Source organism: Bos indicus x Bos taurus, chromosome 5, assembly GCF_003369695.1.
Source record: "Bos indicus x Bos taurus breed Angus x Brahman F1 hybrid chromosome 5, Bos_hybrid_MaternalHap_v2.0, whole genome shotgun sequence".
Taxonomy (NCBI): Eukaryota; Metazoa; Chordata; class Mammalia; order Artiodactyla; family Bovidae; genus Bos; species Bos indicus x Bos taurus.
In genome coordinates this window covers 65,728,100-65,742,116 of record NC_040080.1, presented here as the reverse complement: position 1 = coordinate 65,742,116, position 14,017 = coordinate 65,728,100, and the positions used below count along the sequence as shown (strand labels likewise).

The following is a 14,017-nucleotide window of genomic DNA, read 5'->3' as shown; positions in this document are numbered from 1 at the left end:
AGAAAGGTTTGGGTTAGCTGAGCTCAGGCCAAAAAAAAAAAAAAGTCTGGAAGGTACTTTCTGCTGGTGTGACTTCTTTAGTGTCTGCCTGTTATAAATCCTCTGGTCCGTACTAGAACTGGGGCTGGGGTTGGGGGGTAATAGTCCTTCTGGTTTTCACAGCTGTTTTTCTGTATTTTCCAGACGAAAACTTGAACATAGCAGGCTGATTTATGAGTCACTTTGGATCAGTGTCTTAAAACAGCTACAGCCTGGCTTTTTGTTTTTCAGCTTTCCAGATTTCTGCTGAATTAGCAGCTCTACAGGCCCCAGTGGGATTGATTAAGAAGCTGTGCCGGGGATTTGCATTTTAAAATTTGACTTGGAAGTCAGATTTCCAAATGCTAAAAGGAAGAAAATGAGAGCTGGGACCAAATGTTGTAAATGAATTATTTTCATATATATTTACCCGCTTGCTAATATGCAAGAAGAGAGACTTCTCTCTCCTGTGTAGAGTTTGGTTTTCAGGTGTTTGGCCAGCTGAGTTTTGGGTAAATAGTTAACACCTCTCTGCCTCACCACCTTTCCCATTTATTAACCTCATTACAAAAAGTTTTTTTAGAAAAGGTTTCTTAGGGAGGATGTTCATTACTGGAACTCTAAAAACAAAGAATCTGCCTGCCTTACTGACTGTAGTGGGGTTTCAGAAAACATTGACATTGTATAAGTTGAATCTGTTTTTAGTGGTATTTTTAGTGATCTAGCCATAAAAAACAATACAAGGGAAGATTTACAAAATGTGACATCCTTGGATCATTTCTGAAACATAAACTGTATGAAACCTAAATTTAAGTGCATTAAAAGTTTCAAGACTTCAAGTATTTAGCAATAAGAGTCACTTCAGGGGTGTTTCTTTTTCTCTCCCACATATACTGTGGTTTTAATAGTACGCAAAACTCAGGAATGGAAGTGTGTTGCAGTAACTGAACTATTTCAGGCTGCCTACTCCTGCTTATGGATCAGAAATGAAGGGTCCCCAGCATGTGCCCTGTTCTCTGAAGGCAGTTTCTCTTTTTAAAGGTCTTTTGTTGGAGATTTCATTCCACTGCTGGTAGGGAGGAGGAAAAAAGTTGAAGCACTCCGTCTTTTTTAACTTTTATTTTTCTCACAGCGTGGCCCTGAGAAAAATGAAAGAGTGGAATTTTTGGTTTTTTCTCATTAGAAAGGAAATCACCTGTGTGAGCTGGAAATGCCAGATGGGTGCCCTCTTTCCTCTGAACAATAGGGATGCAGCCCAGTAGGCTGAGTGCAACGTTCTTTAGTTAAGTGAGTCCAAATGAGGCTTTCTGTTGATTCAGGCTACCTCCCAGGTGAAGGCCTCTTTTCCTTGGTTGTTTTTTTAAAGCCCGTGGGAAATCTGTGACTGTCTGTGGTGCTAAAAGCACACAGGTTTTTGTCTGAATCTGAACGTGAGTCGTTGGACTCACGGTTTCCTTGATGAACTCCAGATGGACTCGAGCTGGGCCGTGAGGGAAAGTGTCTGGCTCCAGCGTGGGGAGCATGCACGGCAGTGGTTGTAATTGCTGGACTTTTATAGTTTAAAGACTGTGCCAGGTTTTTGTTTTTTTTCCCTTCATGTTATAACTCTACCAGAACAAATCTACTCATGTCTGTTGCTGTCTGGTAGGTCTTTGGGCAAACATGTTTCAAATAAAACCTTTGCAAAAAAAAAAAATTTTACTTTTTTTTTCCTTTTAGGTGAAATAGATCCAGGTTTATTCTCAAAACCAAAAATGCAAAGACTGAAAAAGGATCTCTGATTTCTAATTGTTACTTAATGGATGTACACAGAGTAACACTGGGCTTCTCTGAATGTGATTTCTCTGCATTTTTTTTTTTTTTTTTGGCAGGGGGCAGGCAGGGGGAGTGGCATATAGCACATGGTTCCTGTTCTTCTCCAGTCAAGCTTGGTTATCTCTAACTTGGGTTATTTTAAAATCTTCACTTTTAAACACTGAAGAAATTAATCTGGTAGGATTGGGTACACATTTTTCAGTGGGAGAGCTTTCGCCCGTCCTGTCTGTCAGGCTGGTCTTCAGTAGATGTTCAGCCATGTCATTTTCTTTAGACCAGTTTGAAGGCACATAGTCAGTATAACCAAGTATTTTGCCAGATTTTGTTTCACATTTTGACTCTTGAGTGCTGAGCTGATGGCCTGTCCTAGAACACTGAACATGTAGGAGTTTGGTTTTGCTTTCTTTTAAATACTGATGTCCTGTAGAAATGTTACTAAGTTATAAGGAATCTCTGAGTTAGAAGCAGTTTTATTTTAACGATTGAAAAGACACCTGATCACGGGTTCTGAACAGTCTGCTTAACTGTGTTAGGTGGTTGATGTGCTTTAAATTACACACTATATTAAGATATTGAGATTTGGGGAAATCAGGAAAGCAAAGGTTGGGTTGTTTCCTATCCTTGCAGTACACACGCACACACACGCGCACACACAGAAGTTGGGTTGTTTCCTGCCCTCTCAACACACACACACACACCCCCCCCAGTACTTTAAATAATTTGGTGCCTTAATCCAGGGAAACAAATATGTATGAAAAGCAATTTCTACTTTCTTTGACAGTAATAAGGACTTTGATACTTAGTTTTACCATAATAAAAAGGTTTCTTTAGACATTTGAGTTTCAGCAACCTGCCTAATTAGCCACTTTTCATAAGCTATGACTTCATCATATCAAGTTGGAAGTGAGGAGATGGCAGGGGGTGGGGAGGGTGAGGCAAAACAACCAGTTCACAAAGATCTGTTCACCCTGGGCCAAAAACCATCTCCTAAAACATTTGCGGGCTTGGAGCATTTGAATCTGCCAGCCTCCTAAACTAATTTTGTCCTCAAGAGTTTGTATTTTGGATTTTGCCCTCTAGTTTATGGACAGGACGGACCAATTATTTCTCATGTTGTAGCTGGTGTTGAGAGAGAGTTCGTAAATCCACTCTGTCTTGCACATCATTAAGCACTGTTAGTGATTTTTGGAAACTACTTACAATTTTATTTTTGTTTTTGTTTTTTGTTTTCCCACAGGGACTTAAGTCACAACAGATTGTCTTTCATCAAGGCAAGTTCCTTGAGCCACCTTCACAGCCTTCGAGAAGTGTGAGTTCAGCTCTTTCCTGTTTGAGATTTGAATCAAATATATTATCCATCACAGTATTTGATTGTAAAGAGCATTTGGGTTACAATAATTGTTGGGTTGACCAAAAAGTTCATTCAGGTTTTTCCATACCATCTTATGGAAAAACTGGAGTGAACTTTTTGGCCAACCTAATATTTAAAACCTTTAACTTGGGAGAGGGATCTTGAAATGAATTTATAACGTTTTCACCTTTACGGAATACAGATTGTAAATTAATCAGCTTTTCTCTCTCTCTCTCTCTCTTTGGCATTTATAGGAAACTGAACAACAATGAATTGGAGACCATTCCAAATTTAGGACCAGTTACAGCAAATATTACACTTCTCTCCTTGTAAGTGGATGTTAGAAGGATTTCACATGTATGTTTGCATGGACCATGGGGAGCAGTTTCATATGGGCTAGACTACAGATCTTACAAGTACAATATGCTTCCTTTAAACTGGTTAACTTGCTTCCTAGCCTCTCTCTTCTTCTCTCCTAAATTTTGAGTATCATTGTAGCAAGGATGCTTTATACATTGCCATCCTTTGCTCCTGTGACCTCCAAGATTCAGAGAAGCCACCTTCACACGACAGAGAAGATTTGATTATGGTAGACTAGGACTTAAATTCTGGTATCACTCAATGGTTGGCATGGGATCTATGGATCCAGTGTTACATAGTTCCATGGAGAATAAGCTATTTGGGGAGGAGAAATGGAGTTGAAAAGAAAGCATTGGGCTATCCTCTTTTAAGTGTGGCACCTGCAGTGGAAATCTAGTTGAGAAACATCAAACTATTCACTTAATATGGTTAAAATTCAATAGATGATTGAAGTTAGAAATATCATTGCATGTCCTTTTACATATCTGAATTTTCAAATAAGATTAAAATTGTGTTACATTTTTCTGTATTATTAGGTCAGATGATATGTTTATATTTACACATTGGAGATGTTTTAGAATAATTTTGACTTTCAGCCTTTAAAGTCATTTTGAAGGAGCATGGTTTGATTTCTAAAATGAAGTAGTTTACCACATCCATCTTGATTAATTTAAAAATACATTTAAGCCCCCGAAGTTAAAAATGTTTTCCTCCTTTAAACAACTTAAGGGAAAAAAACCACCATTGTTAGTTGCATCTGGGAAAGGTGTTGGGAGGGTTGAAATTATACAGTAAATTTCAGGAAAGCTGTTCAATTAATTAAAGTGATCACTACCCAATTGCTTACATCTGGTGATTTATAGAGGTTTGTTTTTACTGAGAGCCCAGGTCAGCTAAGTCACGGGTGCAGCCGCTGTGTCTGCTTTCCTCTGTTTGAATAAGAACTGAGTGACATTTGATACTGATGTGGTTTTTCCAAAGATCAGAAACAGAAAGGAATAAAAGAAAAAGTTGGTATTTGACAAATAAACACCGAATTTAAAGAAAGATTTTTATGCTAGTGTTCATACCTGTTTTGTCTTTCCCAGTTGTTTAAAATGTTGGAGTCTGAATGGAGCACTGCTTTTGGTATCTTTAATATCTCGCTGTTCTCATTTGACCAAGGGAGCCTATTTAAATCCCAGGGAATGACACTTCCTCGCCCCGCTGTCCTTGCCCTGTGTATTGGCAGATCCTGTCAGCATGTTGAAAGGGTCTTGAGGGTCGTTGCATGCTTCATGGTTGAGAGGGTCTGCAGTGGGGTTTTAGAATCTGGGTGGGTTGAGGAGAAAACAGTATTCTTTTGCACATGGTATAGAGTTGAAAGCGAAAGAACTTGTAAGGAAATTAGAAAGTTCTATCAGAAGTAAGTAACCTGGTGGTTTTACATTTTAAAGCTATAATTTTGTAATTAGAAAATTGAAATGACATCTGGAAAATTAGAAACCTTCAATATTTGCGCTCTTCATGTTTTTGTTTGCCTTTCACCTTAGTGAATGCTGAGTAATCTTTCCTGAATTTGAATAATCTCACTTTCTTTTCCCTTAATTTGTTGTAGTGCATCTAACCAGGGATTGCTTTGTTCCTCTAATAAAATGGTAGATCCTGTTTACTACCTAGATTACATAGACTCTGTAAAGAGTAATTTACCTCATTGGCCTGCTAATTCAATGTGCATAGTAAAAATTGTTTTTATACCTATGAAGTGTCTTGAAAAATTTACTTTCTTGGCTGTTCTCTATAAATGTTTTGTTTTCTTCTCTAGGCTTTTTTTTTTGGATTTTGTAATACACGGTCATTGTTTCTAAAGCACTGTTAATTTCTGTCTGGTGTAGGGTAGACTGTTTTAGTTTATATAGATGCACTTGAAAAATAACCAGAGCTGAAAGGCAGTACTTAAATAGGTTTCTGAAATTTCAAAAAAAAAAAAAATTGTTAAACTATATAACGTGGCGCAGATTAGAAATTTGCTATGGCACCACCATTAAATCCCATATTTTTTCGGTAGGTCCCCAGACTGACTTCTATTGAGATTTTTAAAAAACATTTTGTGAGGAAAAACATTTTTCTGGGTAATTTGTGCAAGTTAAATAATTTGAAGATGTGTTAAAAAAAAAAAACAAACTCATTTGTAGTCTTGAGCATAAGATTTTTAAAAATTTTCATTTATTTATTTTTTGGCTTCACTCGGTCTCGTTGCTGCACATGGGCTTTGTCTAATTGCAGTGAGCAGGGATGACGCTCTAGTTGTGGTGCTCAGGCTTCTCCTAGTTGTGGTGCTCAGGCTTCTTCTTGTGGTGGCTTCGAGCTCTAGAGTGTTCAGACTTCAGTAGTTGTGGCACGTGGCTTTAGTCGCCCTGTGGCACATGGGATCTTCGCTGACCAGGAATTGAACCCATGTCTCCTGCATTGGCAGGCAGATTCTTAACCGCTGTACCACCAGGGGACCCTGAGCCTGAGGTTTAATGTCAGTGCCCATACACTTGCTGCTCTGTGTGATGGGGGCTCCTCCTGGCTGGAGAGGTTGGACTCAGGGAAGACTGTGCCTGGTAAGACCCTCCTCTTCTCTCAGCCGCAAGAGCCAGCAGCTAATATTGGGTCAACTGTCACCTCTTGGCCAGAGATTATTTCAGTTGGGGACCAGTTCTGATAATGTCAAGGAAGCCTGCTAGAATGCCAGCATCTTGGGATGATGGGTGGATGAGCATTGAGCTTCCCCTCTAGCAAAACTCATCTCTGACCATATTAGGGAACTTTCAGGATGTGAGAAGCCTGAATAGGCTTGCTTTCCTCTGAATCCCACAAAGCACTAGTTCAAAAGTCTGACATGCTAGGAGCAAAATGTGGTTTGTGTTTTGTGTTTACTTTTCCTCATTTCCTAGCCACACATGGCAGGATGGTATATTTTAAGGGAAGAAATGGAATAATTTTTGGAATGAGCATATTCTGTACTAAAACTGTTGACCTGGCATAAGCAAGGTGATTTTATCAGATGTAATCGTTCTTCTGGCTTCTTGTCATGTGGCATAAGCTGCCCAAGCACTGGACATTTTTGTTTTTCTATTTTGGAGGGGTGCAGACATGTGAGATCTTACTAGTTCGCCTATCAGAGATCAAACCCATGCCCCTTGCACTGGACGTTGCGGCAGTCTTAACCACTGGGCTGCCAGGGAAGTTGCACATTGGACATTTTTGAAACCTGTGGCCTGAGTTAGGGCAGATTTGAATCTGTAAGTTATGTAGCATTACTGTTGAACCAAAGAGGCCTTATTGGTCATTCAGTAGAGCTAGTTGGGTCTTATCTTGACTGATGGTTTATATGATACTGTCCAAAATGCAGATGCTTTGCCTGGTATCTTAAGACCTGAAAAGATTTAAGTCAAGGAATGTCAAAGATGTACCTAGATTAATGCTTTTTGGTGGGGCCCAAGTAGATCCATTTTAAGACATCTACCTTGCTGAGACTCTGCTATTACATAGATCTTTCTAAATTACTGATAGAGTCAGCTTATCATGACCAAACAAGCCTTTTCTCATTATCATCTCAAAAGTGGATCATTTCTCTGAAGTCCATCCTTTTCTTCATAACCTGTCATTTTTCCAGAGATGACAGTATCATCCTTCTAGGGAGGTTATCATAAATATTGATCACTTTGCCAGTGGGACCTCAACATGTGTGATCTATGGATGATGGACTGCCATTGAAGAGATTTAAAGAAGAGTGAGATGATCAGTTTTGCCATTGGAAAATATCACTCAGACTCTAGTGTGGAGAATGGCAATGGCCAGGAGAGGGGCTTAAAGGAGCCAGATGATGAAGAAGCCACTACAGCTGCCCTGGAGCGATGGTGGCGCCGTTCTCCTGCAGTGCAGCTGCCATCAGTTCAGCAGAACAGTGATTAGAAGCAAAACTCAAGTTGAATGGCTTGCAGTTAATTGCCAGCTCTTCTCTTTGCCAGTTTGCAACCTCGGGCAGGGTACAGTCCGTACTTCCTACTCTGTAAAATGAGGGAAATAATAGTGCCCACCTCGTTGGATTGTTGTGAAGACTGGGGGAGAGAATACAGTGAAACCTGACTGCCATAGACTGAGTGCTCGGTGGAAACGAGCCACCATTAATTCAGCCAGAATTTATGGAAGAAACAAATGGTGCCAGCTTCTGTTTAGTGTGCCTGGGACACAAGTGAACAAAGCAGAAAAACTTCCTCTTATCATGAAGCTTCCATCCAAGTGGAGGGATGAGAGAAAATTAGTAAACAAACTTTAAAAGATAACTTCAGTTCTTCGATAATGGCTGTGAAGAAAAAGAAAGGGCAGAGGGATAGAGAGTCAGCTGCCCTTTAGGGTGGTCGGGAAGGCTGATTCTTGAAGATTTCCAAGACCTGCTCTGTGCTTGGTACTGTTCGAAGATGGAGGTTCAATACTGAACAAATCAGAAGTTGTGCCATCTTGGGGCTGACCTTCTCAGGGAAAAAGGAAGGAAATAAAATAAGTGGAAGATGTGATCAGAAGATGCTAAGTGCCAGGGAGAGAGGATGTAAAGGAGTGTGTGTGGTAGATGAGGAGGAGGATTTACAGTTTTAAATGTGATTGAAGGGAGCAGCTCACTGGGAAGGTAACACTTGATTCAGAGCCTGCAGGTGAGGGAGGGAGCCATGAAAAGTGTCCTGAGTGGTATGTGGGGGAAGGAAGGGGTCCTGTCCTTAAGCCTCCCCTGTCCTGTTCCAGTCCCTTCTTGCCTTGTATATTCACCTGTGATGTAGCCATAAAATGATTTTGTCTTATTTTCCTCCTCTATCATGACACCTCTGGGTTTGACTCATTTTCCCTAGCACTTAATGCAGGTTTTATGGCTCAGAGGTTAAAGCGTCTGCCTCTAATGTGGGAGACCTGGGTTCGATCCCTGGGTTGGGAAGATCCCCTGAAGAAGGAAATAGTAACCCACTCCAGTTTTCTTGCCTGGAGAATCCCATGGACGGAGAAGTCCACGGGGTTGCAAAGAGTCAGACACGACTGAGCAACTTCACTTCATGGCATACATACATACATACATGCACGCATGCGTGCTCAGTCACTTCAGTCGTGTCCTACTCTTTGCGACCCTATGGATTGGAGCCTGCCAGGCTCCTGTCCATGGGAATTCTTCAGGCAAGAACACTGGAGTGGGTTCCCATGCCTTCCTCCAGAGGATCTTCCCAACCTAGGGATGGAATCTGCTTCTCTTATGTTTTCTGCATAGGCAGGCAGGTTCTTTACCACTAGTGCCACCTGGGAATCCCCTATGGCATACAATCAGTGTTTAATTAATATGTGAATTGAATTAAGGAGTATTTGTGGAACAGCTCCTATACTTAGTATTATTCAAACAAATCTGCTATAGACTTAGTCCATAGCAAAGGCTAAAAATTTACAGTGGAGAAAAAGCATACCTGTATCTTACTGGTGTTCAGTTATGCATGCTTGGCAATGAATAAAATACATGATAACAACCACAATAATAATGATTAAAGGAAAGAAAAACACAAGAGAAGTAATTTAAGTAGCCAAAGGATTCAACTCACCAATCTTATGTGGTGATCACATGTCATGGAGTATATGTGAAATGAAAGTGTGCAGTAGATAAAATCTCCCTTTCTGTTTGTCTTTCAAAGTTTGTCTGTCTCAGCCCACGGAGGCTGACTTTGGTCTTCAGAAATAGAGGTGTTTTCTAGCCCAATGGGCCTGAAATGCATGTGAATGAACTATTTCATCAGGTCCTGAACTAAAAATTCAGAATACAAAACCATAAAACACAAAATGGATCTGTCCAAACACCACAGGGAAAACTGGCCCTACAAGAATTATTGAGAGAGACAGGATACATGTCTGCATAAAAATACGTTTGTTAGTGTTTCAAGGGTTCAAGGGCTTCCCCAATGGCTCAGTGGTAAAGAATCCACCTGCAGTGTAGGAGACACAGGAGAAGAGAGTTTGGTCCCTAGGTTAGGATGATCCCCTGGAGTAGGAAATGGCAACCCATTCCAATATTCTTGCCTGGAAAATTCCATGGACAGAGGAGCCTTGTAGGCTACAGTGCTTGGGGTCACAAAGAGTTGAATACAACTGAGCACATGGTGGTGATGCTAGAACCTGCCTGCCAATGCAGGAGATGTAAGAGACACAGGTTCAATATCTGGGTCAGGAAGATCCCCTGGAGAAGGCCATGGCAACCTACTCCAGTATTCTTGCCTGGAGAATCCAGTATTCTTGAATAAATAAAATGGACAAGGGAGCCTGACAGGCTACAGTCCATAAGGTCACAAAGAGTTGGATGTGACCAAAGGGAGTTGGCACACTCATGCACGAGCATACGGTGTTTTTCGATTGGGTTGGATCACTAGGATAAGGATTCATGGATATATCAATGATAGATGATTCCCCCCCACCCCAGGCTTCAGAACCTGATGCTGCCTGAGATGTGGTACTATCTCATCACATGTCCTCCTGCATGGGAGATGCTTTGGGATACAAGAAGTTATGAGAGTCCCGCCTTCCCTCAGTGGTCCGGTCAGATTTATATGCTACAGACAATAATCCGGGCTAATAGGGAGTCTTAGCAATTCGTGTGGCATGAACAGTTGTTCTTGTAGACTTGGGAGAAGGGTGATGACCTTTCTTTCTTCAGATGTGAAACTCCCACCAGTGCAGTCTGTGTGGTTCTCCCTTGGCGTTTGTCACCCGTCTCACTCCAGGGTAGGACTCATGTCTGCTCCCTCAGCAGCCCAGTCCATTCTCTGCCACATAGGAGGTTCTGATTAAACATCTCAGTGGACGAGACATCTCGGGCCCTTGTGCGGAAGTAGAGATCTGAGCAAGGAATGGGGCCCCCAGGTTTCCTTTGACTCACGCTAATGACCCACCTGACCTGAAGCAGAGCTAATGAACTCTGCTTTATCGGGAGGAGCAGTGTAGATGTCTGCCAGTCCACCTCGTGTGGTTCCGGTGAAGGATCAAGTGTCAGGTTGTACATGAAAGGACTCAGGACAGCGTGAGGAGCCGCAGCTGCTGCTGATACAGTCAGAGTGCACTAGGGAGCAGGGAGGGGGCCCGTGCGCCGTGGAGTCTAAAACAGGAGAGTCACAGGAGGAAGGAAGAATTTAGAAACATTATCCTGGAGGCAATAGATGAGGGAGGGAGAGAGAGCTTGGCATTTGGGATGAGTGGTCAAGGAAAACTTTTGCTCTCTTCAAATGGTTAAAAACAATCAGTGAGCACTCAAATAAGGGCCTCCCTAGTGGCTCAGTTGGTAAAGAATTTTCCTGCAATGCAGTAGATCCAGGTCTGATCCCTGGGTTGGGAAGATCCCCTGGAGGAGGAAATGGCAACTACTCTAGTATTCTTGCCTGGGAAATCCCATGGACAGAGAAGCCTAGCAGGCTATAGTTAATGGGGTCACAAGAGTTGGACATGACTTAATGACTAATCCAAGACCACCACTCAACTACAATTAATAAATGAACAACATTCCCAGCCTGAAGGTTTACATAACTGTAAGATGGGTTCAGAGCACTCCGATGTGCTGCATTGTTGCTTAGCGGGTCAGTCGTGTCTGACTCTTTGTGACCCCATGGGCTGTAGCCTACCAGGATCCTCTGTCCATGGGATTTTCTAGGCAAGAATACTGGAGGGGGTTGCCATTTCCTTCTCTAGGGGATCTTCCTGACCCAGGGATAAAACCTGTGTCTCCTGCATTAGCAGGTGAATTCTTTACCTCTGAGCTTCTGAGGAAGCTCTGTTCTTAATGCTGGAGAACAAAGGAAAACTTGGCTTCTGCTGTCCAGGGGCTTTGAATAAATGTAATGGGCAGACACAATAAAGAATAAAGACATCTCCAAGGAGGAGATGCCCTGGATGATAGAAGCAGAGGAAGGCTGTCCTTTCAATGTGTAGAGTGAAAGGGTGAGTGAGGTCTGGACCTGAAAGGAGATTGGGTACTTTGACAGGGATCAGCTCAAGTGTTTTACAGGTTTGGAGAGTAGTTGACTTTTTTTTAAAGCAGGGGAATGAAATCATTGCAGTTCAATTTAGCACAGATTCTGCTTCTCTACTGTTTTTCAAGTAGTCATTAAGCAGTGTTCATATTCAGAGTCAAGGGCCATAGTCAACTCAATAACAAAGCTTTGATGATTAACAGTTATGATTTGCCAAATGCCTATTATCCATCCACCTTTAGGGCTGTCTGTCCCCTGAGCCCTGCCGTGTGCTAGGGCCACACTTCTAGTTTTCCACAAAAGGAAATTGACGTGGAGTGGGAATCATGTGAGCCTTGACTTCTGTATGCTAAAAGGAGTAGAGTTGAACTAATGACTAGAAGTCAAATAATGCAGTATGACGTTATCTGTGTATGGAATCCAGAACTGTATCAAGTGGGAATTCTGTCCATGAGCGTGCATTTTTTGTTATATTCCCAAAATCAGATTAATGAAAAATCAGTTTGGGAGACTTAAGAGACTATTGCCTGGTTTCTTGGCACAGAGTTTATTTAAATAATTCATCACATTCAGTTTATAACTCTTAAAGTATATTGATATTTTAATAGCCCACAGCTCAGAAACAAAGCTGCATGTGGGAAAGACAAGCATTTGTATATGATTTCAAGTGATGGTGTAGCTACGTAATTTTATAACCATGAGGTAAAAGCTTAAAGGTAAAAACAGGTTTTTTTTGGTTTGTTTAATCAAAATCTGTATAAGTTAGTATTTGAAACGAGGTCATCATATAAATTAAGGGAAATTTCGGAGAAGCTTCAGCCAAAATTAGAACTTAAATTTCTGGGGAATCAGGCTTCTAATAAAGTGGACACAAACTATATCCCATCTTTACCCACATGTGGGTGTAGATAAGCCTAAGGAATTTGCACCTTAACTGGAAAATTCATCCCCAAATGTATGCTCTCCATATGAGAATAAAAAGGACTAGTGTCTTCATATGTGAAGGACATTGCATTCAAGGACCACCACCTTCACCAGTACAAACAAACCAGACATTATTGTGTTTCATGGCAATGAGCTCCCTAAGCCCAAGTCCTACAAAACAAACACATAAGCATCTTAATATGATAAGTTGTAATCTTTTATTAGGTTTTAAAATGTTTATATGATATTTTGCACACAAGAGAGCTTACTGTACACAGAGCCATATGTGTAATACTCTTACGTTTATCCTCACTTTTAGTCATAAACTGATCCCCAGAATACACGTTTGCTAGGTTTTTGAATTTCGATTTACAGTGGTTGTGTTTGAAACATAAATATGTGATCATGTTGTGGCTCTTTAAACCCTTTAGGAATTTCCCATTGTTCTTAGGTCATGAGCAAAAATCCTTCTCAAGATAAGCAATGCTCTGCGTGACCTGAGTCTTCTTTTCCCACTGAGCCTTCTCTAGAATCATTCCTCACTTCTAGGAATGTCCTAGCTTGTTCCTGCCTCAAATCCCTTTACCTGGAATATTCACCCTCCCCCAGCTTTTGCTAAGTCCACCTTCCACATTGTTATGTCTTCTCTGTTTATAGTATCTACCTTGTTATATATTCAGTGTCTTTTTTTTTTTCTGTTGTATATTTGTGATTCTTTCATATCCATTTCCCCCATCAGAGTGAAACCTTATAAAGCTGAGATCTTGTCTTTCTTCATCCCAGTTGTTACTCTGCTGTGGAGCTCAGCGCCTGGCATATGGTAAACAGTCCACGTTTGTTGAATGAATGACTGAATCAGTTTCCCAGTCTAAATTAACATATAGTTAATTGCAAAAGAAACTAGTCAGTTAACCTTTTTGTTCTTATCTCTCTGCACACACTTAAAATTGTTTTTATTAACAGAACTTATTTCCAAAGTGACAACATTCTTAGACTTGACTTGGTGGCCCATTGGGCACCTTTCTTCAATGGTAGTTTAGGAGCCCATAAAATTGACCTGCTAGCCCTCAAACTTGATTTTCCAGTATAGCTTGCTGCAAGAGCTCCTGTATTACCAGTGTTTATCCTGAATCTATACCATTTTCTCATCCTTTTCCTCAATTTTACATTAGCCTTTTGTTGGCTGCTTTGAAGTATCAAATGCAACTCCTGCCAGAGATCTCTCTCTGCTGAATGAAGACAGACAAAACAAAAAGTTACAACCAGTTGCTTTGCATGTTTGGGGAGGCAAGACTGAACATGTGTCTGTATCCTGGCCTCATTACTTTTCCTCCTTCTCTTCCTTCTTTCACAATCTGTGCTGTCTTCCATAGTCAAGAGGTTCAGGCTCTCATTGTTTGTTAGAGAGACCAGAACAATGACACAGGGCTCTAACCAGCACCTCCCTTTCTCTCTCTCTCTGCAAGTTGCTTAAGTACTAAATTTAAGACATGAAAAAAAGGGCAGTTATAAATATTAGCACCTCCTTTCTAGCACTTCC

At 41.1% G+C, this 14,017-nt stretch overlaps 1 protein-coding gene across 2 annotated transcripts in view; it reads left to right on the top strand.

The window, feature by feature from the left end:
• LRIG3 (leucine rich repeats and immunoglobulin like domains 3) overlaps window positions 1-14,017 on the top strand; it is a 51,929-nt gene that overhangs the window by 3,385 nt on the left and 34,527 nt on the right. For both annotated transcript variants that reach the window (XR_003511165.1, XM_027542401.1), the window contains exons 2-3: window positions 3,071-3,142; window positions 3,439-3,513. Coding sequence is in view for 1 of the 2 variants with exons in the window: in XM_027542401.1 (XP_027398202.1) it covers window positions 3,071-3,142; window positions 3,439-3,513 (147 nt within the window). In the remaining variant the exon portion in view is untranslated. The remainder of the gene's footprint in view (window positions 1-3,070; window positions 3,143-3,438; window positions 3,514-14,017) is intronic.